The following is a 24,763-nucleotide window of genomic DNA, read 5'->3' as shown; positions in this document are numbered from 1 at the left end:
AGCACTCGGTGCTGTGCCGCTGAACCAGAGCTCAGTCTAAGGCAGGCTGTTGCCAGGAGTGAAGATGGCGGCGCGGGCAACACGTGGAGCTGCGCTGGGTGGCTTGGCGCGCATGCGCGGGGCCGGCCCGGGGCTGGCGGGGCCCGTTACCGGCCCCGCTGCCGCCGCTGCCGCCGGTCCCGCGATGGCGAAGCGCCTGAGGAGCAGCGAGGTCTGCGCTGACTGCAGCGCTCAGGGTAGGCACGGCACCGCCACCGGCACCGCGCGGGCTCCCCTCTCGGGCCGGGGGCCGCAGGGACGCCGCTGGCCCGAGGGTGTCACCGCCCCGGAGCGGCCGCTGCTGCACCTGTGAAGGGCCCGGGATGGTTTGGGGTGAAAGCAACCTTAAAGCCTATTCCGTCTACCCCCTGCCATGGGCAGGACACCTTCCAGGAGCCCAGGTTGCTCCAAGCCCTGTCTAGGCTGGCCTGGGACACTTCCAGGGCTGGGATATAACTCGGTATCCGAGTGTCCGGGTCCCGCTGGCACCGCCGCCCCTCCCGGGCCCGGGGGAGGCTGAGGGGGGCAGAGCCCCGGGGAACATCGTGTAGACACCCAACGGCATGAAAGGAAATGTGGAGCTCCCTAATTTAGGAAGAGAAAAGCTGACAGAAATCCACCTTCCAGTCACGGGGCTGAAAGGTGGGAGGAGGGCGTGGGTTGGGAATGTGTCACTGGAAGGGACAGTGGCTGTTTTGGGGGAGTTGGGAAGGCGAGAGCGGGGCTGGGTTCGGAGCCGTGCATCCATTCCTGTATTCCCAGGGTCGGGGGGGGGTTAAACTGGGACTTGTCCCACGGCCGGGGTTGGGTGTAGGTGTCCCAGACTTCCAAGGAAAGTTGCGCTGAGGTGTCTGGAGACGCGGGCACGCTCAAGGAGCAGTGTCTGCTCTGTGCTGACACGTCTCCCACTGCAGATCGTTTGGGAGCTTATGGAAACAGATCTTGTCTTTAGAAAGGCTGTTGCATCTCCTGACCATCTGTAGTTGTGCTGCTCTTGTATCTAAAACTGTCCTGGTTTATTTCATCAGCTGTGTGTGTTTGTTCTGTCTGTATCTTTTCTGTCTCTCTAGTTTTTGCCGTTTGTTTTTTGGGCAGGTTCTCCCGATATAATTAATTAATTATGTACATAATGAAATGAATTAAAGCACAGTAATGTAGCTAACACTTGAATTGGCAGAAGATAGGTTGTGGGAGGGAGAGAACAACTTTTATCTAATCTGAGTTATGTTTTAAAAAATGATAAAAATTCCAATTAACTTCCAAGAAGTTGCTTCCTTCTTTTTACAGAAGGAATTCTTCCCTGTGAGGGTGGGGAGGCCCTGGCACAGGTTGAGCCATCCCTGGAAGTGCCCAAGGCCAGGTTGGACGGGGCTTGGAGCACCCTGGGATAGTGGAAGATGGCCCTGCCCATGGCAGGGAGTGGAACTGGGTGAGCTTTAAGCTCCCTCCAACCCAAACCAGTCTGGGATTCTGTGATTCTACTTGTATCCTTGTAGAATTTTGGTTTTACAATAAATGGAGTGGCATCTCTCAGGCAGGCAGTTGTCCCTATCTCACAGGGAAGCCTATCTATGCTTTCACACACCGGGGGTGCTCTGACTCTGAGATAAAGCTGTGTGAATGTTTGTGTTCCTTAAGCTCCTCGGGGTATCGGAATCACTGTCAGGGTAATCCTGTAACCCGGCCTTTTATCGTGGCATTAGAGCACTGCCAGGTCTTTACTTATTTACTAGAAATCCACTGGCTTTTCCACGTATATGAGAAATCTTAATTTAATCCTTTTGTAAATAAAATTAATCAACCCCTTCCTTTACCTAAACCAGGGGGGTTGTCAGTGGGTGCAGAGGGGCTGTGTCAGGAGACCTGAGGGCTGCAGCCTTTGCATCACAGCGGGTGTGCCTGGCACCTGCATTAGTTAGTGCTTCCCCTGGAGCCTCATCAATGCCCCCTTTGTTCCTGTGGCAAAGTACAGAGGGTTTTCTTTGACACGAGGTGATCTTACGGGAGCTCTTGTGCTGCACTTCCTATCCTGAGGCAGGAGCTCACTTCTCAAACCCACGGCCGGGCTTGTCTTCATCTCACGCTTCCTGTTTTGAACCACCCTGCAGGTTCCTGAAAGTGCCCGCCCGGCCCTGCAGCTTCTCCCCACTTGTCTTTTGTACCAAAACCAGCGTGGGCAGCAGGGCCAGGCTGTGACCACTGTGACCACCCCTGTGCTGGGACACTGAGGCCCCTCGAGTGCTCCGTCCAGCTCTGGGGCCCTCTCTCCAGGACAGACATTGAGGGGCTGGAACGTGTCCAGGGAAGAGGAAGGGTCGGGAGGAGCAGGAGCAGCTGAGGGAGCTGGGAAAGGGGCTGAGCCTGGAGCAAAGGAGGCTCAGGGGGGACCTTGTGGCTCTGCACAACTCCCTGACAGGAGGGGGCAGCCGGGGGGGTCGGGCTCTGCTCCCAGGGAACAGGGACAGGAGGAGAGGGAACTGCATCAAGCTGTGCCAGGGTAGGGTCAGGTTGGGCATCAGGAGGAATTTCCTCATGGAAAGGGTGGTCACGCCTTGGCAGGGGCTGCCCGGGGAGGTCTGGAGTCAACATCCCTGGAGGTATCCAAGGAAGGGCAGGACGTGGCACTCAGAGCTCTGGGCTGGGTGACACGGTGGGGATCAGGCACAGCTTGGACTTGGTGATCCTGGAGGTCTTTTCCAACCTCAGTTATCCCGGGATTCTGTGTATTTTGGTACTGGCTTAAACATATCCTGATTGAGTCCATAAGTAGGTCTGTCTTAAAAATTACTCAAATTCCAGGGCAGACACTTTGTTGCATTAAATTTAAACCTAAAATATCCAGCGGCATTGGGTGTTGAGGTGGAGGTGAAGAAAACCCCCCGGTGCTGACTGTTGATAATGCAGAGCAATGCTCACAAACAGCCTGGAAATGACAAGGGGAAGGATCCCTTAGGATCCCGTCCATGTGTGATGAGGTTGTCTCTAACATGAAGGGACCAGGCTCATTAATCTGGAAGGCTGCCTCAGTTTGGGTCATTAGGTTGCCATGAATGCATCTCACTCCATTGCTATTCTTTTTCTTCTTGGAAGTGAAAGTTGTTAAATAATGGAATGATTTTAAAAGGAGTTTATGTGCTTGTTGTTAATTTGGGTTTTTTATAATTACTTTTTCTCCTCTGAAACACCTGCTTTCATTTGGCTCTGGGCTGGGCTGGTTTTGGCAGGTCAGGAGATGCTCCTGTCCCTCGTGGCTCAGACGGATTTGCCTGCATTGCCTGCAGCACACCCAGATCATCAGCTCTGCTCAGAAACCACAGCTGTGGTCACATCTCATTTGCAAGGATTCAGTCCGTTTGTTGCATGGGTCACAGGAGACTTTTCCATGATGCACCACTGCTCAGATGTGTTCTGACAGGACTCAGAAGTTCTCTCATCAGATACCAGGCTTGCCTTGTACTCACTTATTTGGCCTCAGACTCATCTCTGCATTTGAAATTAAGATTTTTCCAAAATAAAAGAGATCTTGATTTCTTTTTTTGTTCTCCTGGGATGTGCTAGGTCTGAAGCTCTGCTGGCTGCTCAGTTGCCTGTTCCTGCTGGGTTCAGGCATGTTGAGTTTCACGTGTCACTGACAGAAATTGGAGTTTCTTCTGGAGACTGAGCTCTGAGCAGCCAAGGGACCTGTTTGGTGTCCTGTGGGCATTTATTGTTTCAACCTAATGTGCCATTCCTACTTGATTTTATGCCTTTTGATGTCTGAAGCTACATAATAGCTCATATATATTATTTACTACTTCACTTCCCATCAGTTTTCTTCTGGGCTGCTTATGAGATGCTTCAGTTCAGATGTGGTGAGAGATGAAGTTATTTTGCTTGAGAATTTTGGATTTTATTGAGCCTTTGACTTGACACATCGGTATCCTTTTTTATTATGACATTCTTGAGTGTTTTTATTATTTAAAGTGGAAATTTAAAAGACATTGTTATATATAAAACTGAAAACAGAGTAGTAGGTGAAAAAGCCGGAGTGCTGTGGCAACTTCGTGTGTATAGATTTGTTTTTAAAAAAGATTTTTTTGACAAGTTTAAAAAAAAACCAACAAAAACCCCAAAACAACCACAGTTTTTTTTCCAAAGAGCAGGTAGGCGCTGTTGTTAGGAATACTTTTGTGGGAGTCCACAAAATAACAAGTAAAGCACTTGAAGGTGGTGATAAATTCAGTGTCCTGTTATGTTTCGAAAGGAAAGTATTTTCACAGGAAGAACTGCAAGCAGTGGGGCTTTTTCCCAAGTTTCCACTGCAGATCTCCTCACTGTCCTTGGAATCCCACATCCCCCTTGAGTGCAAGGGCTGGTGTTTCCCATTTTCCCAGCATCCAGAGCCCCAGCAAGGCTGTAACATTTACAGGCTCACACAGTGGCTAAGCAGGGAAGGTTAAAAGGCAGAGCTGCTCATTTTAGACTCTGCTTTTGCAATCCAAGGTCATGTTGCTTCCTGTGTTATAATGAATGGCTTCTTTTGCAGATCCTTGCTGGGCATCCATAAACAGGGGGATCCTGATCTGTGACGAGTGCTGCAGTGTGCACAGGAGCCTGGGCCGTCACATCTCCCAAGTGAGGCATCTCAAACACACCCCGTGGCCTCCAACACTGCTGCAGGTAGAGAGGAAAACTGTTTTCCTCCATTAAAGCCAGATATAGTGATTTTTTAAAATGTAATTTAAATCACTAAACCTTTTTTTGAGAGGGGCTGGTCCTTTTAAGCTTTGCTTTTTGAGGTTATTCTTGTTTTGTTTCTCTTGTTTTTCTGTGGTGGACCACTAAAATCAGAATTGTCTTTGCCTTTTGAATTTGACACCTTTGCTTTGGAAGGTCACCTCAAGTTTTCTTTCACAATTCTGCTGTACATCTGCTTCAACCTGAATTTTCAGTGTAATGCAAGATTTTCTTTGAACTGGAGCTGCTGTTGGGAAGAGCAGAGAATTTTAAGGGTGTTCTCCCTGCATTCCACATCATAACCTCCTAAGCACGTGCCCAGTTCTGATATCCCAGTAGGTTACAGATGCTGACCCGCAGAGTGGGAATCTGTTGGCTTGATATCTACTTGAAAATAAGTACAAATATTTGATTAGTGCAGCCAGCAGCAAAATGTCTGTGTATTCTGGCTTTCAGATGGTGGAAACGCTGTACAACAATGGTGCTAATTCCATCTGGGAACACTCCCTGCTGGACCCTGCCTCCGTGATGAGCGGGCGGCGCAAGGCCAGCCCGCAGGATAAAGTGCAGTAAGTGGGAAATGCAGAATTGTTATGTTAGAGAAGTGGGGTTATTTTATTCAGCAGTGACAGGGCAGCAAGGAATCTGTAGGAACCTGTGTGTGTTGGCTTGCTGGAAGAGAAAAAGACTAAAGTGGTTATTTTTTTTCTTTTATTTCTGAGTGTTGATTTTTTAAAATTTATTGAAAAATGGGAATACAGGGCTTGAATTCTCTGAATTATTGATTCCTGTTGAATGTGAGGACCTTTAGTCAAAGGACTTTTCTTTGTCATGTGCTTCAGTTCACTGAATGCTGCCAACAAAATGGAGTTTGGTTGAGTAATTAAGTAAAACTTTAGAGATTTTTGCCCCTGACTATGGTGCTTTATTTGAAAATGTAAATAACTGCGTAGAGTAAGTGTAGATCTTAAGCTGGCATGATTTTAGAGTCTGTATTTCTTTTTAAGAAACAGACACCACATGCTACAGTCTGCAGATATTTGATGGTTGTAACAGACGTTTTCTCTGTATGGTCAGACAATCTGCACTGGGTTGTTTTTAATGAAAATATTTTTCCATGCCTAACTTTGCCACCAGCAACATGCAAAGCTCTGATTCAGTCTTCACTTGTGAATTTTTCTGTTTTTCTGGAGCATCTGTATTACTTACGAAAGCACTGATATTTCTTTCCTTTCCTTTCTTGTTGCCTGGATTTCTCTTTGCAGTCCCAACAAAGCAGAGTTCATCAGAGCTAAATATCAAATGTTAGCATTTGTGCATCGCCTGCCGTGCCGGGAGGACGACAGTGTCACTGCCAAGGATCTCAGCAAGGTCAGTGGCTCCTGGGACAGCACAGGCAGATCTCACTGACTTCCCTTAGTTGCTTTTGGCTTAATTGTTTCTGGTTTTCTGCACTATTACATAAATAAATAAGCTTGACTTCAACTCAAAGCCCCTTTTTTGTGGTTATCTATGTGGATGCTGGAGGTGATGTTAAGAGGCAGTAATTGAAGTGAACTGGAGAAAACCCTTTACACAAGAGATCTGTAGTGAGAACTCTGCTTTGTTTCTCAAAGCATGGCTGAAAAACAACTGCTGACTCACAGTTGTTGCTGCTGTATTAAATATAATTCTGCTTCTTTTTCAGCAACTCCATTCCAGTGTGAGGACAGGGAATCTGGAGACCTGTTTGCGACTGCTCTCCTTAGGAGCTCAAGCCAACTTCTTTCATCCTGTAGGAACATTTTCTTTTCATTCTTTTGATATACAATCAATTACAGTTCACATTATTTATACTCATTTCAGCTGATTCATGTTATATTTCAATCTCCTACTCACACCTGTTGGTTAAGTAGATATTTTCTTTCATCTCTTGCAGGAGAAAGGAAACACCCCGCTCCACGTTGCTGCGAAGGCAGGACAGACTTTGCAAGCAGAACTATTGGCAGTTTATGGTGCTGATCCTGGCACACAAGATTCCAATGGGAAAACTCCAGTTGACTATGCAAGGTAGGAGTCTCTGATGTCCATAAATCACACAGTGGACCTGCTGAGATACGTTTCTGTCCTGAAATAGTTTGTGTGTTAAATGCTAATAATACTTTTTCCAGGAAGAGTGAATGAATGAAAATGAGGAATAAGTATTTTCATCAGATCACAGCCTGTGTTCTGGGTGCCTGAGACATCAGCTGTGAGGCCAATGACACAGGCTGTGCCAATCTAGCAGCTCACAGGAAATTAATCAGACAAGAGTGTCTGCAAGTTCAGGCTTCAGGAGTTGGGGTTGACTCAGGAATTGCTGTAGGAAAGGGCCGGGTTGGGGCACACGGGGTGGAACCAGGCTGTGAGTCTGTGATGGGTTGATGCACTCAAACACGTGCAGTGTTGGCTTGTACTAAATCTGTTTCTCTGCCCATTTCTGTGTGTCACTGACTGACCCCTGTCCCCTGTGTGTGAGCAGGCAAGGGGGGCACCACGAGCTGGCAGAGCGGCTGGTGGAGATCCAGTACGAGCTCACAGACAGGTTGGCTTTCTACCTCTGTGGCAGGAAACCAGGTGAGCCCAACACCTGCACTCTCAGACCTGTCACTGTCTGTTCCAGCACAGTTCAGACTGTGCTGTGTCCTATTTGTGTCAGTGGCACTGCACTTCTTGTATCACTTCCAAATGTTCTAATGTTATATAAATTACACAGAAAGAACCAAAGGAAGTATAAGATGCAAGATTAGGGTTGATGCATTTAAAATTCAGATAAAACTGCAGGGTTTTAAATTGATATAAATTAAAAACAAAATTCCTTCTTGGTTTTCCACAAATACATGTTTTTTATATACTGTAAAAACTCTTCCAAGTAGTTTCTTCTAATTGAAATGCAACAGCAGGGGAGTGTTCTATTAAGTGTGTGCCTTTTGAACACAAGGACACTTAGAGATTTTTTAACCATAAAGGTAACCTGTGTTAGAACTTAAATTTCCTTTTTAACAGAATTTCAATACAAGTAATAAGCCTTAATTGGAATCTTTGATAACACCTGGAAATCATGGCAGGAGCCTTCTTTTATAACTTGCTAGTTGCCTATAATTGGAAATTGAGTAATTACATGCCAGATAAATTACTTAATGTTGCCTGATGCTTATATTATTGAAAACTGTAAGCCAGTACCAACCTATTAAAATGCAATTTGTTTTCAACTCTAGAGCACAAAAATGGGCAGCACTTTGTTATACCTCAGATGGCAGACAGGTAAGTTGCTGATTCCATCACATGTCTGAAAACATCCGAGTTAAAAAACCCTAATAATTAAGTTTTCTTTCCTTACTGAAACACCTTTTAAGCTTGTTGCCATTCTAACTTTTTAATGTGTGCCTTTATTAGTTTTGAAAGCTTTTTTCCCTAGAAAGAATATTGGGATATCAACAAATCAGAAAATTATAGAAGTTGACTGTATTTGTTAAAATGCAGGGAGAAGGTGAGACATTTCTGTGAAGGGAACACACATGGGGAATTCCTAGGAAACAGATTGTGGAAATAATTCAAGGACCAATTGAGTGCTTTCCTGATTTTTGTAATACTTATGCTTTTAACTTTTGGTTGTGATCAATGAAATCATATTTGTATAAGAAGCATCAAGTACTAATTTTAAGTCCCTGTTCCTTTTTTATTGCTGTGCAATTGGAAATAAGACGGCTGTAAGTAAACCACTGTCCAACCTCCTGCTTGCAACATTGCTGTGAAAAACTGTAATAACCTAAAAATTGTGTGGGTAAAAAGCTGTGGGTATTCATATTCCAAAGAAATTTTGGTATTATTTGGTTTTTAAATGTGTAAGTTGTTGTATAAGAGAGCATAAGAATGTGCTAATAGTGATATTATAGTAGCAATATTAGTAACATTAGTGTGTTAAAAATAATGCTAAAAACACTAAAATATGAGGGGGTTTGAGATAAAAGTGGCATTTTAATCACTGAGTTACCAAAATGTAGAATTTTGATACGTAGAAGCCCTGAAATGCTGTAGATGTAATGATCACTTCCTGTTTTCATAGCAGTCTGGATGTATCAGAACTGGCAAAAGCAGCCAAGAAGAAGCTTCAGTCTGTAAGTAAAACTCCTTTTCTAGATGTGGCAAACTCTGCACTTCATTTTTCAGGCTTCCTACCACAAGTATCTCTTGACCCATCTGCTGTAGGAGCAGCTTGAAACACACAAATATTTTGTGAGCCTTCACTGTTCATTGAAGTCCACATCTCCAGTGGCATTTGGTACCTCATTCCCACAGAGCCTCTGCCTCATCCCAAACACAAAAGGTCTCTTTGTTGTCAGATGGGAGTGAAAAAAAGTCCATTGACCAGGAAGGGAGAAGTGTAGAACAGAATGGTTGGCTCTGTACCTAGAAATAGGGTGGTCATACATGTCTGCTCCCTGTGCAGGCTGAGAAAGGAGCATTTCTATGAATTAGAGAGGCTGAAGAAAAGAGCAGAGCTGTGCTCTTGCATTTTCTCTGTTATCAGAGATCTTACTGGGTTTCATTTCCTTTCAAAGTGTAATTATTCTCTTCGACCCTTAGCTAAGCAACCACTTATTTGAAGAACTTGCCATGGATGTGTATGATGAAGTTGACAGAAGGGAAACAGATGCAGGTGAGTGAGGCGAGTGAGGCTTTCTGGAATGAAATAAAACAAATCTGGATTGTTACTTTACATACAAGATGCCAATGCAAGCACATGTTCTGTTCAAGTGCTTCTGTATTCAGCAATTACTGCTGAGGGGAGTTGCTTTGTCTTGCATTGCCTGAAGGGGATGCTAATTGAAAAAATCTTGTGTTTTTCACAAAATGGAGAACCCTCTGGGGAAAAGCTTTCCTCTGAATTGATTGTGTTTGTGTTTGAAATTGCAGTCTTTTATTTGACAAAGAAATAGTGTCAAGCAGTACAGGAAGGTTATTCCCTCTTTTTGTTTTTTCTCTGGAGCAGTTTGGCTTGCTACTCAGAACCACAGTACACTCGTGACAGAGACCACAGTGGTCCCTTTTCTTCCTGTAAATCCTGAATATTCCTCAACCAGGAATCAGGTATGAAATCTTCTTAATATTGTAAAAATAATTTAATAGGCCAGGTAATTAAATAGGCTTAAGTAATATTGCTTTACTGCATTTCATTTTTGTAGAAGAGTTGCATCCACTTGGAAAGAAGTTAAAATAAAATTTCATATTTCCCCTTTAAATCATACTGTTTGCAATAAATGAAGTTGAACAGTCAACTCCAAGTGTATAGTCAGTTCTTCCTGGGAGCTCTGCTGTTCATCTGATGCTGTTCATCTGATGCAGGATGTACTTTTTTTCCTCTGCATTATTCTGTAATTTAGGGAAGGCAGAAACTGGCTCGATTTAATGCCCACGAGTTTGCTACTCTGGTTATAGACATTTTAAGTGATGCCAAACGAAGACAACAGGGGAATTCTCTCACTGGTTCTAAAGGTGAGTGATCTTTTGTTGTCAGCTCCTTTGCAGGCACTTCCTCAGTAGTTTAATCACTCCCAGAGCCCCTCAGCAGTGCTGAATTAAGAGAGAGATCTATTGTTTTTATATATTGGGGTTTTTTTTCTGGAGAGAAAATACAAAAGAATCTCTTCTAACTTTTAATTTTTCCCTGTATTTTGTATTTGAATGCTGCTACCCATTTGTCCAATGTAGTCTGTTGGGGTTTTTAAATTTGTATGAATTTTATTAAGCTCCTAAACGATTCTCACCACTTATTTTAACTTGCCCAAACACTTAGAAGAAATGAAAAGACAGAACCATAAAACTTCAAAGTTTGGGACAGTAATCATTCATACCTCTTAGGTGGATCTAAATTAATTTTTTTCAGAGTATGAACTTCCATTTCTTCTCCAGATTTACTAGTATGTGTTTAATGTGTTGATCTGCAGAGAATGTGGAGCTGATACTCAAATCCATCAGCAATCAGCACAGCAGTGAAAGTCAGGACAATGACCAGCCTGATTACGACAGTGTTGCTTCAGATGAAGATATAGATCTGGAAACAAATGCAGCTAAATCAAACAGGCAGAAGGTAGGCTTGAAATAATGATACACCCCCAAGTGTACTCTGCATTCATGATCAGAAAATCAATATCTTAATTTCATAATCATGCCTCAGTCTATGAACTTTCTAAAATTAAATGTTGTTGCTTAAGGAATTTTTATTGTAAAAAAAAAAACCTCTCTGGAAAAGTAATGTGTATGTCTGGAGATAAGATATAGATTTAATTGCATAGATGAAATAATTGGATCTGCCAAAAAGCTCTGAATCAGTGATCCCATGGTATTTCACAAACATTTACTGCTTCCTACTGAAGAAATACTCACAGCAGACCAATAGTGTCCAAGTGAGTTAAACCATTCCTGGAGTAATGCAGAATGATATCAAAGGGCAGTAAACCTGGTGGTTCTACTTTAATCTTCCCTGGGATATGCACACTGGATATTTAGCAGTCTGTCATTTATAAGTTTGCACTCCTTATTGTATATTTTTAAAAAAATCCTTATAAAACAGTATTTTGTCACTGAAATGCTAATGCAAATGTTTTTAGAGGAGCTAAGAGCTAATTGACATCAGATTGCTTTTATAGAGGACTTCAAATGATTCTGGTTAATGGATCTTATTCATTTAAACTCCATTTGAACTGTGGTGCCTTTAAAGTAAGTACATGAAAAGCTGTTGAAATCTTGTGGTCTTGTTTTCTTCTTCTTAATGGTGTCAGTATTTTTCTCTTTTTTTTCCTAGAGCTTGGATTCAGACTTGTCAGATGGACCAGTGACAGCCCAGGAATATATGCAGGTTAAAAATGCCTTGGTGGCTTCTGAGGTGAAGATTCAGCAGTTAATGAAAGTGAACATCAACCTGAGTGATGAGCTAAGGATTATGCAGAAAAAGGTAACAGCCACAGCAGAGGGAAGTCCTCCAGCTCTTGGGGTGTCTGAAGTTGTTAGAATAAAACTGCTGGAACTGAGGATGAGATAATCCAGTATTAGGATAGTGAGAAAACTCATTTTAAAGTGGAGCTGCTTTGGGATCAGATACGAGACTATAAATATTTATGTGCAACACGTGCTTTGAATGTTGTTTTTTCGTGGTGATCCAACCTAGTAAATCATGAGGCTGATTTGATTTATGTCAAAACTTTGACATCAGTTTTCCAAGTGACAAGGCAGTTGTTGCAAGTCTTGTGTGGTTTTGCTGTCCTGCTTCAATATAAGCAGCTTTAAACAATGAGGAAGCGAGTGCCAGCCCACATCTTATGTGTGTGCACTTATCTATATTTTTGTGGGGTTAAGGACAATTTATATCTGAGTTCACTATCCTGTCTGTCACACTGGCTAGAAAGGGCTGGCTGCTTACCCTCAGATTAATCCCTTTAACTAGTGTTTAAAATCCTGTTTTCCAAAGAATTACAATCCTGCAAGAGTGATGTGTAGAGAAAGTTGTTCAGGCTGTGGGGTGGACCCACTGTTTTGGGGCAGAGCAGGGCTTTTGGAGAGTGGTGAGACTGTTTGCACCTGAGGCTGAGCTAATTCAGCGTATTGGATTATCCTTGTCTGTTAAGTGCCAACATTTTCTTCTATTCTGTTGGAATGGTGAACACTGGGAGATCTCGGGGTGTTTCCTTGGTCTTTCAACAGCTTGTACTGGTTGAGCATTTCTCTTGAATCAACTGAATTAACTTTTCACTTATACTGAGTTTCTTTAAACAGATATAGTCTATTTAGGGTTTTAAAAAAAACCTTTGGGGCCTATGAATTAATGAGGCTTTAGGATATTTACATGGTGTAGTAGAAGGGAGATCATTGCTGTGCTGCAGTTTTTCTTCACTGCATCTTTTCTTTCTGATGTGTTAATATAGCAAACTTACTCTAAGTCCACAAAATAATCAGAATTGGTGCATTTTCACTATCAAATGAATACATAATAAAAGGCTTTAAAATGCTTTCTTGTTGGCTTCTTAGATAGCAGTAGCTGATGCCTAATTTTCGTAAGCTAAACTCTCTCCTTGCTTTGCAGAGCAAGCTTGAGTTCCTTTGTGCTGCCTCTGGTGTCTGTGCTGCAGTTCTGGCATTGTCAGATTTCATGGGCCTTATGTGAAAGTCTTCTAAGTCCTTGTATTGGCTGTTGAAATGGTTCCCTTTGCTTGGAAAACTGTTGTGTTGGCAGTCCTTCCCCCCACAGCCTCATTCTATCCCAGGATTCCTGTGCCAGTAGAGCAGGCTGGAGGGAATGGGTCATGTGTTTTGGAGTACAACAGCCAATTTTAACATCTAACTTAGTTTACAGCCCAGCAGCTGCTGGAAATCAGCACCTAAATACTTCCAGATCTGGAACAAAGGTGTTTTTATGCTTATACCAAGCAAGTCAAGTAGATTTTGAAAGAGAAATGAACCCCCAGCTAGCAGTACCTGGATTTTCTAGCACAGCTGCCAAGCGAGCGTTGCGTGGTCACTTGGCTTTTGGCACTTGCTCTTTGCAAACCAAGTAGTACAGTACAATTTTCTTTCAGCTCCAAACGCTACAGAGTGAAAATACCACCCTCAGAAGACAGGCCACAACCAATATCTATCAGGTGCAAAGTGGTTCTGAGTACCCAGACCCCAGCAGCAATTCCTCCCTAAAGCGGCGCCCGTCGGCCCGGGGCAGCAGGCCCATGTCCATGTACGAGACTGGCTCAGGGCAGAAGCCCTACCTGCCCATGGGGGAGGTCACCTACCCAGAAGAAAACATCACCAGGCTGCAGCCCTTCCCTCCACACGTGAGTAAAACTGCTGCTGCTTCTGCATTGCCTCTCATGTGCAGCTTTCCCGTCTCTTCCGACTCTGCTTGTTCACCCAGCTTCTGCCTCAGGGGGAAAAAAAAGAGGGGACAAAAAAAAAATGGGGAATAAGAACTGTGAGAATTGTTCATGTTTGCTGTATTAACATGTCTGCAGGAGCCTGATGGTTTGAAAAGCAGAAGCTGTAGCAGTTCTGGAATATGTAAACTGGAGCTTTGGGCTTCTGCTCAGCTGGTTTTTTAACCACACTATATAACCACACTACATATATATAAAATATCAATATGTGATTGTCTGAAAACCAGAAAGGGGGGGAAAATAGTGTTCCAAGAAGGTAGGTAAAGTTCATGTATTTCTGGAGATAAACACACAGGTACCAATTTGTGGAACTTCATAACCACCTTGCAAAAATAAAATAAACTTGAAAAATTTTCCCCAGCCCACCAGTTTCTTACTCTGAGTTTGGAACTGGAGGCTGGAGATGGGTTAGATCTGCCAGTCAGGCAGATTCTTCTGGTTTAGTATTTTCCTGTGTGATGTGGAGAGGGAGTTCTCTGTTAGCCAGAGGGATTTTGCACTGAGGTGTTCACACTTTACAGAAGTGACCCAACACACACTAGTGCATTTAATTAACAAGTGCGTTTAATTAACTAGCACAGTTAATTTTTTATTTCACCTTGTTAGATTGCCCTGTGGGCAGGAATACAGGACAGTGGTTTTTTGACACACATTTAAAATGTGTGGATTTTTGACAATATCTTTCCCTGTTGGTAGCCCTGTCTTGTATTTACTTCCAGTTAAATCGTTAAGACCTTTAAAATGTATTTTGAAGTTACCTTTGGCATGAGGGAGGGCAAATGTTCCATGCACATTCCACAGAATAAAGTTGAGTGCATCAAGGGAATCAGCCTCCACCTTCAATTAAATTAATTTAAACTATGAAATCTGGATCATTTTAAATTATATTGTTATGTTGATATGAAGGCAGTTCTGGCAGCAGGAAATGTCCAAATTCATTTGTGTTTGACAGTGTTTGCAACATGTGACAGTGCTTTGTATAGGTCCTTTGGTCATTTGGGTGGAGATTTGGATAGGAGGAGCTGTTCTGAAGCGTTGATCTTATGTGGAGTTAGTTAATTTGGCATGTGGTGAATTTTTTTTATTCTCCGTGGAATTTGGCACCTCTGGAATCTCAGCATTACAATGAGCATGAATTCAATTGTGTTTGGAAAGAATTAAGTCCACTCAGCCTAAGCCAGATTCTCAACATCATTCTTTCTTTATGTCACCTCCATGGTTTTAAGAATGTTCCTTTAATTTCATTAAGAGTTTGTTTGTGTTTTGGTTTTTCCCGAGTGTTTTTCTCTTTCCCATTTTTAGATCGGGAGGAGTGCGTTTGTGACCTCCTCTTCATCTCTACCTTCCTTCCCCTCCACGCTTTCCTGGTCGAGGGATGAGAGCACACGAAGGGTTAAGTACCTTCCCAATCGGTCTTTTCCCTGGAGGAGGTGCCAATCTCCCCAGAACCACATCCTCTCTCTTCCCCCTCTCACTGCCTGGCCTTCCAGCCTGCATGGAGCAGAACTTCCTCCCTTCCATTCCTGCTGCCACCAGCTCTGGGCACTTGCCTCTCTCTAATTTCGCATCTTCAGCCTTTAACACCACGCACAGTTCTCCGGGTCACTTGTTCAGCTGCACAACAGCCCCAAGACAAGCTGGCTGTTGTTTGGACAGTGATTTTCCAGGCTCTCACTGATATTTCTAAGCCAATGTACAACTCTCCTGCTGACTAAAAGCACTGCATGAGGCCCAGCTTCAAAGCTGCTTTCCTTGGGGGCCAGTGGCTTGCACCAATCCAGGTGGTCCTGATTGACTGTTTGCCTTACAGATACCAAATCTGGGGTTTTAAAAGTTTATTCTGGCTTCTCCCTGCCAGGACACAGAACCTGCTTTTTAATTCCTTCTGTCCCCATTTTATTTTGACTGTACAATGTTTGGACATATCAGTCCAGAAAATACTAGATTTGCAAGTAGGGATAGATGATCAAACTTTCAAGGGAATAACTTCCTTGGCCAAATGGAAATCTGGGTTTGGCTGCAGTGCTGTCTGGCACTGGAAACTTTCACGGGGTTTGGTTGGTTGCTTTTATTCTACACTGATCCTGTATTAGTGATCCCCAGTATCCTCTTCTTGTCATTCATCACTGCTGTTTGTATTTCTGACCAGATGGTAGAGTTTTGCCACTGTTGGCATGGTCTCTGTACACCTGGGAGAGGGGAAAGGTCAGACTCTACATGTAATAGTTTCTTATCTTCAAAATACATGTCACTTTTACAACTGATCTTTACCAGCTGTCCTGAGAGAGGAGTGTTCAAAAAATGCTGGTTTTTCCTTCTGTGCAAAGTAACTTTAAGATTGAGATGGTTTCATAACTCCAGGTGCTTCAGTTAAGAATTGTTGGTTTAGCATCAGATGAGTGCTTAACAAATGTACTGAATCTCAGCCAGTGAAAACCAGTTCCTGGTCACATTTCTGGTCTGTCAAGAAGTGTTATTTGGTAAGCAGATTCCTAAATGTTTGGGTCAGGGATGCACATTGGAGGTGTCCCTTACAGTTTAACCCTTGAGATACCCTGATGCTGAGTTCAGGGTTTCTGTAAGAGCCCCAGGGATGGTTGTTGGGGCTGTGAAGGACCCTGAGCTGCTGCTCTGTGATCAGAGTGACATCAGCATGGTGTATTTGACACCAGACATGCTGTGTTGGGCACCTGGGTGAAGCTTTGTAGTTTTTAGAAGACTTGAGGCAGATGTGTGGGTGATCCTGGAGCCTGGCCGAGGATTTGGCCTCCGAGCTCATTTTAGTTTCCCTTTCTTCATTCAGCCTTTGCTCTGGGATCAGCCTCCCAGCTGGATCAACCTCCCACTTTGCAATGGGCCTACAGAGCTCAATCCAGCCTCTGCTTCCCTGCATTCCTCCTGCTCTCATTTCAGCTTCCACTTTGGAATTGGCCCCTGCCCTCCTGACACAATTCTTCCATGGCCCTCTACTCTGATGGTTGGGCCTCCTGCCCTTGTTGCATCCTGTGCTCTGGGGCACAACTCTCACTTCTTTGGTCTTCCAACTCTGCACCAGTATTAAGCATTCAGTGGGCCTCAATTCCTCACACTTTGGCTTCCCACCCTGTTTTGGGCTCCAGTTTGCAATGGGCTTTAACCACTCTCGTGTTGGCCCCCAGACTGTAATGAGCTCCAAGTCTCATCGGCTCTGTATGTGCCCTTGGTCTTCCACCTGCAGCTTGGACTCCCCCAGTCTCTGTCTCCTGTCTTTATTTTGGCTTTCCCATTGCCACAGTCTTCAGCCCTTGTTTTAGGCTCCCATTTTGCAGTGGCCTTCCCAGGGCCAGCCTCCCACCAGTTGGTTTGCACTCTGCATTCAGCCTCTCCCCCATGGTCTCTGACCTCTGCTCTGCTGTCTTGGTCTGGCCTCTTTTTCTCTAGGGTTCTCCCCTCTCCAGTGGTTCTTGCTCACTCTTCAGGCTCCTGTTTCATGGTGCTGCTTCTCTGTTTGGCCTCTGCTCCTGGTGGGCTTCTGGGTGTGTGCCCCTGGGGCAGTTTCAGTGGCAGGGAACGATGCTGTGCTCTGTCTGTCTGTCTGTCCTGCCATGCTGGGTGCTCAGGGGCTGGTGGGGCTGTGCTGTGCTGGCAGTGCCCAGGGCCTCGGGTACAATCTGAGCAGGAGCCTGGCATGGGGAGAGGGGCACAGCAGCTCCAGGGTGGTGGCTCCTGCAGGAGCTGTTGTGCAAAGAGCAAATCCACATGCACAGGGCATGGCTCTGGCACAGCCCAGGGCTGCTCTTTCCTGCACAGGCTGAAGTATATCTGTTCCTTGCAGGCCTCGAAGCTGGAGAAGCAGAGCAGCGTGTCCGAGAGCGACTATGACAACCCCACCACCCCTGTGGAGCTGGAGGAGCCGGGGTAGGTGCTGTGACAGAGCTGACACAGCTTGGGGGTGACAGGAGATTGTTCTGTGCCCGGGCCAACCCCTGCTTTGCTCCCCTGCAGGTCGGGCAGGAAGGGGCGGCAGCGCAGTGTCGTTTGGCAGGGGGAAGGGTCCATCCCTGAAGACACAGACTCAGCCCCCAGCACCAGTTTGCCCAGTACAGAAGATGTGATTCGGAAAACTGAGCAGATCACCAAGAACATCCAGGAGCTGCTGCGAGCGGCACAAGAGAACAAACATGACAGGTAAGGAGGGAGTGCTGGAAAAGCTCTGCAGTTGGTGAGAAAACAAAGAAAATTCTTCAGGTGTTTTCACCTGTAGTACACCTGTAGAAAAATACAGCCTCACTATTTCACACCTGTAAAATGTGTAGGTCTGTGGTGTTCCCTGGTGTCCTTAGTGCCACGGGGCGAGTTGGGGACAAGTGACCAGCCCCTTGTGAGTGGGTTCTGGCTGCAGTGCTGCCTGCCCCGCCCTTAACTTGTGAGTCCTGCTGCAAAACAAGTGTTGAATAAGACACAAATCAAATGTGTTGTAGAGAACTCACTGCAAGTGCTTCTTGGGCCTTCACCCCTCTGTGTCCATAGGTGATCACGCTCCACAGAATGTGATAGTAACACCAGGTCTTGCTTCAGACGAAAATTGTGAGAGAATTTGGCTTTCCTACTGAGCTACTAGTACAAATTATGTATCAGCAAAAGTATTTGACCTATTGTGTTTAGATACAGCTGAGCAAGCAGAGCACTGCCTGAGCGTACCAGGCTGCAGCAGCTTCGGCTCCCTCAGGGAACTTCTGGCCCACCTGAACAGTTTCCAGAATAGCTGTGGGTGACTAAAAGTGATACTCCCTTTGCTGATCATCAGGTGCTGCTTCCCACGCAGCTCTTTCAGAGGGCTGTAAATCAGAGTTACATATTCACAGGTGTGAGCACATTTTGGGGCTGGAACACCCTGGGCTCCAGCAAACCTGGCCCTGCAGGCTGGCAGATCTGGCCCTGCTGTGGCCCCAGCTCGGTGCCCTCTGTGCCTGGGAGAAGCAGCAGCGGTTTGTGTTGAGCCCTCACTTCCTGCCTCGCTCAGAGGAGTGCACAACAATGGGGCCACTTTTGTTCTGTGTTTTTTCCTTCTTGTACTTTGCTATTTTTAGCAGGGCTGGCGTGGCCTCTCCTTCTCATGCCAAGTGACGATTTCTGCCGTGGTTGTGCTGAGCTCGTTGCCCTTGGCGTAACCTTTCCTAGTGCAATCTCTTGTTGCTTGTTTCTCACAGGGAAGCTTTAAATAAGTTTAGTTTTTATGGTATCACACTATACAATATGATAGTGACACTATACAGTGATATTTTTTCTAAATCATTGAAGGAAAGAGTGCAGCATACCTGGCTTTCATTGTTGAATTGATCAGGCTTTTAAAAAACCTGTTATGCTGCATTTTTGGTTTCTGTACCACACGTGGAGTGGGGTGTTTGCCTATGCTTAGATGAGTGTTATTTTGCAAAACACTGAAGTAGGAAGCTGCTGTCCTTTGTTTTCCTCTTCCTTGGCTTCCTTAACACAGGGAAATGCTTCCTTATCAGAATGAGATACTTGAGGATGTAATAACACATCCTCCAAGCTCGTGCTGGGAATGTTGTAGAGAAAAATCATGTGCTGCCTAGATAACTGGAGAGTAAAAAAAAGTCATGCAAGAATATAATCTATTAATAAAACCCCTTCTTCCTTTTGTTTCTCACTCTCTCCCATTCCTTTCCCTGTGCTCCATGGGCTGAGCAGGCCCTTGGAGCGTGGGGGCACATCCCAGCTCAGACACAGCCTCGGCACGCGGGTCCCCGGGGCTGAACGAGCCCCCGTGCAGCCTCTGACCAGCCAGCAGCCCGGCCCTGCCTCCTGGTACTCTGGCCTCTGTCCCTGCCTCCCAGGCACAGTGTCCTTTCTCCTTCTCTGCTGCCCCTTTCCCTCCCACTCCGGCCACACGGGGGTCGTGGAAGGCGATGCATGAAATGCTCCAGGGGATGAGGGAACTGCAGGCAGCCCCTGCAGGCCAGGGGTGTGGCACAGCCCCTTCAGCTCCCAGTAGTGATCAGTGGGGAAACAGAACCACAGCCTGGAGCTGCAGCTGGCTCTGGTGTAAAGGATTCTCCTGTCTCTTGTTTTATTTATTGCCTGTCAAGGTAAATTAAATTACAACAGCTTGGTTGGATCATGGAATCACAGAATAGTTGGGGTTAGAAGGGACCTTAGAGCCCATCCAGTGCCACCCCCTGCCATGGGCAGGGACACCTTCCACTAGCCCAGGTTGCTCCAAGCCCCATCCAACCTGGCCTTGGACTCTTTAAGGGATGGGGCAGCCACAGCTTCTCTGGACAACTTGTGCCAGGGCCTCACCACCCTCACAGGGAAGAACTTCTTCCTTTAGGAAGAAATCTTTGCGGTTTGAAGGTCCCTTCCAACCCAAAGTGTTCTGTGATTCTATGAACAAAACATGTGGTTGCTGCATCTTCGCACCATTGCAGAAGTAGCAGGAGTTTCACATCCCCAAGGTGGAACATTCTCACCTGACAGCTAGCCCCTCAAGTGTTTATACAGCTGGGGGTCAAATGAGATCATTTGCATCCCAAATCCATGAAAAAAGATCTGTGTTTATATGGTATCTTCCAACCTGACCAAAATACTGTTTATTAATGCCTAAAATAGAAATGAAATTTAAGTGAGAGGCTCTTCAAAACAGAACTGCCCAGGTTCAAACCCCGGCCAACAAATGTCAGGATTGGAGAAAGAGATTAACACAATTTACTGCTAATGAGGGATTCCTTTTCCAAGCTGTCACTACTTGAATATCTTCCTGATGTCTCACTGGAATGTGTGTAAACCCAACACAGTGTCAGAGCATTTCACAAGCTCACAGTGAGTGTTTAGACATTAAACTAAAGCCATTCCTCCAGGCCACGCTGGAAACTTTGCAGCTGACCTAGAGAGCATACAATGAAACACGTGTTGTTCACCTGGGTGTCTCATTCAGGTTATTCTCAGGGCTTTCTCTGGCTTATTAGTGAAGGGTTTAATCAGTAAATTGACTTCTTAATGAGCAGGGCGCTGCAGGGAGCAGATTAATCATTAACTCAACAGCAGAAGGGGAATTGTGGTGAACTTGGAAGACCTCTCTCCACTTTCAGTTTATTTGGAAGAACTCATGTGACTTGAGACACATGGAAATACTCCTTTTCAAGGCATTTTCCTGCATTGCCAAAATGACCCCAGTGTGTCGCTTCTCTCTCAGTGCATTTGCAAGTGACTGATTTTTTTGCACCTTTGGTGTTGCAAGAAGATCAAATAAATAATGACTGGGGAGGGGGGTGGGTTCGGGGGCTCTTTTTGCTTGAAAGGGCACTGACCTACCATAACCCACACGTGCTGAATCGTTTTCTTGAATGCTTTGTGATTTTTGAGATTCTCTTTGTTAAGACTGAATCATGTGAACTAACTTATGCTAAAGTTGAGTCTGTGATGCATAAAAACGAGTCTCTTGAAATGAGACTTGTGAGAGAGCACACTAACACTTCACTATTCACAGCAGTTTATGGTAAGATCTATTTTGAACAGACCAGCTTTCGTTTGGTATATAAATCAGAAGAGAAATCAATGAGGATTCATGGAATCTGCCTTTGTTTTATTAACTAACTCATCAGAATTAGTGAATATTTAGCCTAGAATTCACAGGCTGTGAATGCAGTTGGTAGTTTGGGGATGCATGTGTGTGAGAACTCTGCCTTGTCTGTTTACTGGGTATTAATGAATCCAAGAAGGCATCTTGGTGTTCTGAAGTTGCACACAAATGGAGACTTTCCTGAGAATGTTTTATATAAAAGGTGGGGACAGTTATTCCTTCAAACCAACTCTGAAGAACAACGAAAATCTAAGAAGTAATTTTGCACTATTGGTTAAGTTCTTGCTTTTTCTGAAGCCACGTGGTTGTTTTTAGAATAACAATCACTGAGCAATGAACTGGAAGAGGGAAGGGAGTCTCTACACAATAATTAACCCAGGGCATCTTTTTGCAGTTATATACCGTGCTCCGAGAGAATACATGTGGCAGTGACAGAAATGGCAGCCTTGTTCCCAAAAGTAAGTACCTGCCACCATCAGAATGGTTTTGGCCCTGTTCCTCAAGTGTAATTTCCCTTCAGAATGGAAATCAAAAATTGTTTTCCTTAAATGAAAATGTTAGGGAGAAATGATGGGGTTATGATGCACCGTTGTATTTATTAGCGTGGCAGCTGGGAAGGGCTAAAGTGAGTCCAGGCCTTTAATTGTACTCTTGAACTTAAAACTCTTAAGAACAGCAGAAAACTGGAGGTACTTGGATCTGGCATGAAGAGTTGTGGAGTTCTATGGGAATTTCACCAGACTCATCACCCCCTTTTCCATCTGAGTGCCATTGCCTGGATTTCTTTCCTGCAGCCATGTTTAGATCTGTTACCCATCCACCAAAGTGATCTGTTTGCTCACAGCAAATTTAGGGAGTGAAATCCCCATGGCTGAGTTCTTGTAAAGTCTTAGCCACCTCTCCAAAACCACGAGGAAAGAGCCAAGACTGTTGTCCCGCCTGCACTGATCGTCCTGGACACGCTGTCCCCTCCTGCCAGCCAGGACATGGGCTGGGACAGTAAACAGGCACCAGAAATGTGCATGAGTAACTTCCTAAGGGAGGGCATGGAGCTATTATTCCCTGCCTGCTGCCTGGCAGCCGTTTGGAACCTCCGTGCGAGGAGAAATTCTGCCTGCTGCCACGAGGGGAAGGCAGAGCCTGGCCACAGCCATCCCGCATCAAAGAAACCCTTGTGAGCACTCCCGGCTAATTAAAAGGTTGTGTTGTTCTGCCTGGTTCAGCTTCTGTTTTCCCTTCCCAGAAGCCCAAGTCAGAGCTGGTGAGGACTTCCCTGCGCCTGCTGACATCCAGTGCCTACAGACTGCAGTCAGAGTGCAGGAAAGCGCTGCCCGCGGAGCCCAGCCCCGCGCCCGACATCCAGCTGGTGACACAGCAGGTCATCCAGTGCGCCTACGACATCGCCAAGGCTGCCAAGCAGCTGGTCACCATCACAACCAAAGAGAACAACAACTGAGGCACTCGGGGCTTTTTACTCTGGGGTTTTTTAAAGGTTGGATTTCAACATATAGGTGTGGAACTATGCGCATTTTTATGAGGAAAAAACTTCAAGGGGCAAGAAACTTTTTTTTTTTTTTTTTTTAAACTCAGTATTATTTTTGCATGTTTTCTAACAATTTTATGATTAATTTAACCCACTGCCTTATTTTGTGCCTGTGTTGCCAGTGTAGTTATGGATAATAGCATGTCGCAAGTAGCTGTCGAGCCACTCTCGTGTCCCAGCGCTGTACCGAGCTCTTGTAGATGTTTCCTTGGGGCCACGTTCTGCTTTCAGATCCTGCTGGTGGAACTGCTCTGACACCACTGCACAGATGGGGAGGGCAGCATCTCCGTCCCTCCGGAGCCTCCCCTGCCAGGATCCCTCTGGCTGAGGCTCCCCAGGCTCCGGGACCGCTCCCAGCAGGAAGAAGGTTTGTCCTGGTAACGGGGTACCAGCCCAACGTTCTCTGTTCCCATACCAACTGTTGTGCAATATGTTTTTAGTCTGCTAAACCAGTAGTAGTTGTGGGCATCCAAGCTTGTTACGTGTAACTCTACAAGGTCTTTGTCACTTTATGTTTTGGAAGGAATTTGAAACTTAATAGTTACTTCTTTTAGTTGTCACTATGCCATTAATATATATGTTTGATGTTACTTTAGGGCATTAGTGGTTTAAATACTATCCTTTGTTTCTGAGTTAGTAATTCATTGGTAAGTTTCCTGCAGAATTTTCCTGTCATCTTTGAGGCACCATCTTGTTTGCAGCAGCATTTCTCAGTAACTCCAGATGCAATTTCACTAAAGATTTCTGTGCTCGTTAACAAAAAAAGGAAGTTAGAAGAGTGCCAGTGCAAAAGCAGCTGTGTCTGCCACAGCACATAACCTCTGTACCTCAACATATCCAAATGTGAAAACATTTCTTGTATATCCTAAGTTTTTTATGCAAATCTTTCAAAATTTGACAACTTGCTGCCAGACTGCCTGGCCCCAGTGGCCACATGTGCTCCAGGTTTCTTCATCCATAACAGTTCACAAAAGTGTCAGTCCATAATTTCAAAAATGAGAATTTTTTTGGGAGTCTGAATTTCAGGTGGTGCAGGAAGTCACTGATTTTTGCCCCTGCTTGTGTCCTACTTGGAAGTGTGCTGTCACTGCCCAGGAGCCAGCCATGGTGTGTTTGTGTGGATATATCCAAGCACAAGTGCCATAGCACTGCTGGATTCCTGGTGCTGTGTCTGGCTCCCAGAGCCTGAGGGAGGGAAGGAATGGAGAGAGGAGATGACAGCCCAGTAAATTCATGTTCATCATTGTGGGGTTTTATTTCCTCTCCATCCTTCTGAACCCCAGAAGCAGCTCTAGCCTGACAACGCAGGGGATTAGAACTACAAATGATCTTTGTGAGACCTACTTCAAAATCATGCAACTGGCAATTAAATACATTGAGAATCTTCTAGGAACTTCTCCTTAAATTGGCATGGCTGAAAGGCAGCAAATGGTATTTTTCAGTCTCTCAGGACACCTCTGTGTGCTGTTCTTTAACATATCTTACCTGCTTTCCAAAGCAGGGTGACACTGAGCTATGGTGTAATTTATCACTTATTTAAACCTGCCTTTGATCCAAAACCAAGGGACACTTTAGGAACTGCCAGCCCCTGCTCCAGCTACACTGAAATCAGAGTGGTTCACATCCCACAGGAGCCCCCAGCAGCAAGTTCATTCACTCACAGCACTGCAGTCACAGAGTTTGTAGCACCTCAAATAACAAAGGTGTTTTTCTTTTAGGACTAGATCTCCTCTTGTTCCCCTGTATACAAACTTGCTCTTCCTTTACAAAATGCTGCAGAGGAAAGGAAAAGCTTTTTTGCCTTTTTCCAAACCTTGTATTTATCAGTGTCATTCTGTCTGTACAATATTTTGACTTTTAATCTTTTGTTTACAGTATTACTATAAAATGCTAAAACCCTTTCAGCGTGTGAAATAATGTGGGGTTATTTGACTGCTGGTTCTC

The 24,763-nt window shown here is 44.9% G+C and overlaps 1 protein-coding gene across 7 annotated transcripts; it reads left to right on the top strand.

The window, feature by feature from the left end:
• The first annotated feature begins 111 nt into the window (after window positions 1–111).
• GIT2 (GIT ArfGAP 2) lies at window positions 112–24,723 on the top strand. Of its 7 annotated transcripts, none has more exons than XM_039561396.1 (21): window positions 112–236; window positions 4,565–4,698; window positions 5,212–5,324; window positions 6,021–6,126; window positions 6,443–6,529; window positions 6,674–6,804; window positions 7,256–7,350; window positions 7,992–8,037; window positions 8,478–8,483; window positions 8,843–8,891; window positions 9,361–9,433; window positions 9,767–9,864; window positions 10,158–10,269; window positions 10,722–10,864; window positions 11,579–11,728; window positions 13,347–13,595; window positions 14,997–15,086; window positions 17,509–17,591; window positions 17,679–17,861; window positions 21,671–21,734; window positions 22,520–24,723. In XM_039561396.1, exons 1-21 carry the CDS (start codon window positions 113–115, stop codon window positions 22,730–22,732), a joined length of 2,349 nt encoding a protein of 782 aa, XP_039417330.1. In that variant the 5' UTR covers window position 112; the 3' UTR covers window positions 22,733–24,723. The 7 variants fall into 7 exon arrangements, with proteins under 7 accessions (XP_039417330.1, XP_039417329.1, XP_039417336.1 ...); XM_039561395.1 differs by having other exon boundaries at window positions 8,840–8,891; XM_039561402.1 differs by lacking the exon at window positions 13,347–13,595 and having other exon boundaries at window positions 8,840–8,891.
• Window positions 24,724–24,763: the final 40 nt, after the last annotated feature.

This window comes from Corvus cornix, chromosome 15 (assembly GCF_000738735.6).
Source record: "Corvus cornix cornix isolate S_Up_H32 chromosome 15, ASM73873v5, whole genome shotgun sequence".
In the NCBI taxonomy this organism is placed as follows: domain Eukaryota; kingdom Metazoa; phylum Chordata; class Aves; order Passeriformes; family Corvidae; genus Corvus; species Corvus cornix.
This window is presented reverse-complemented; position numbering and strand designations above follow the sequence as displayed.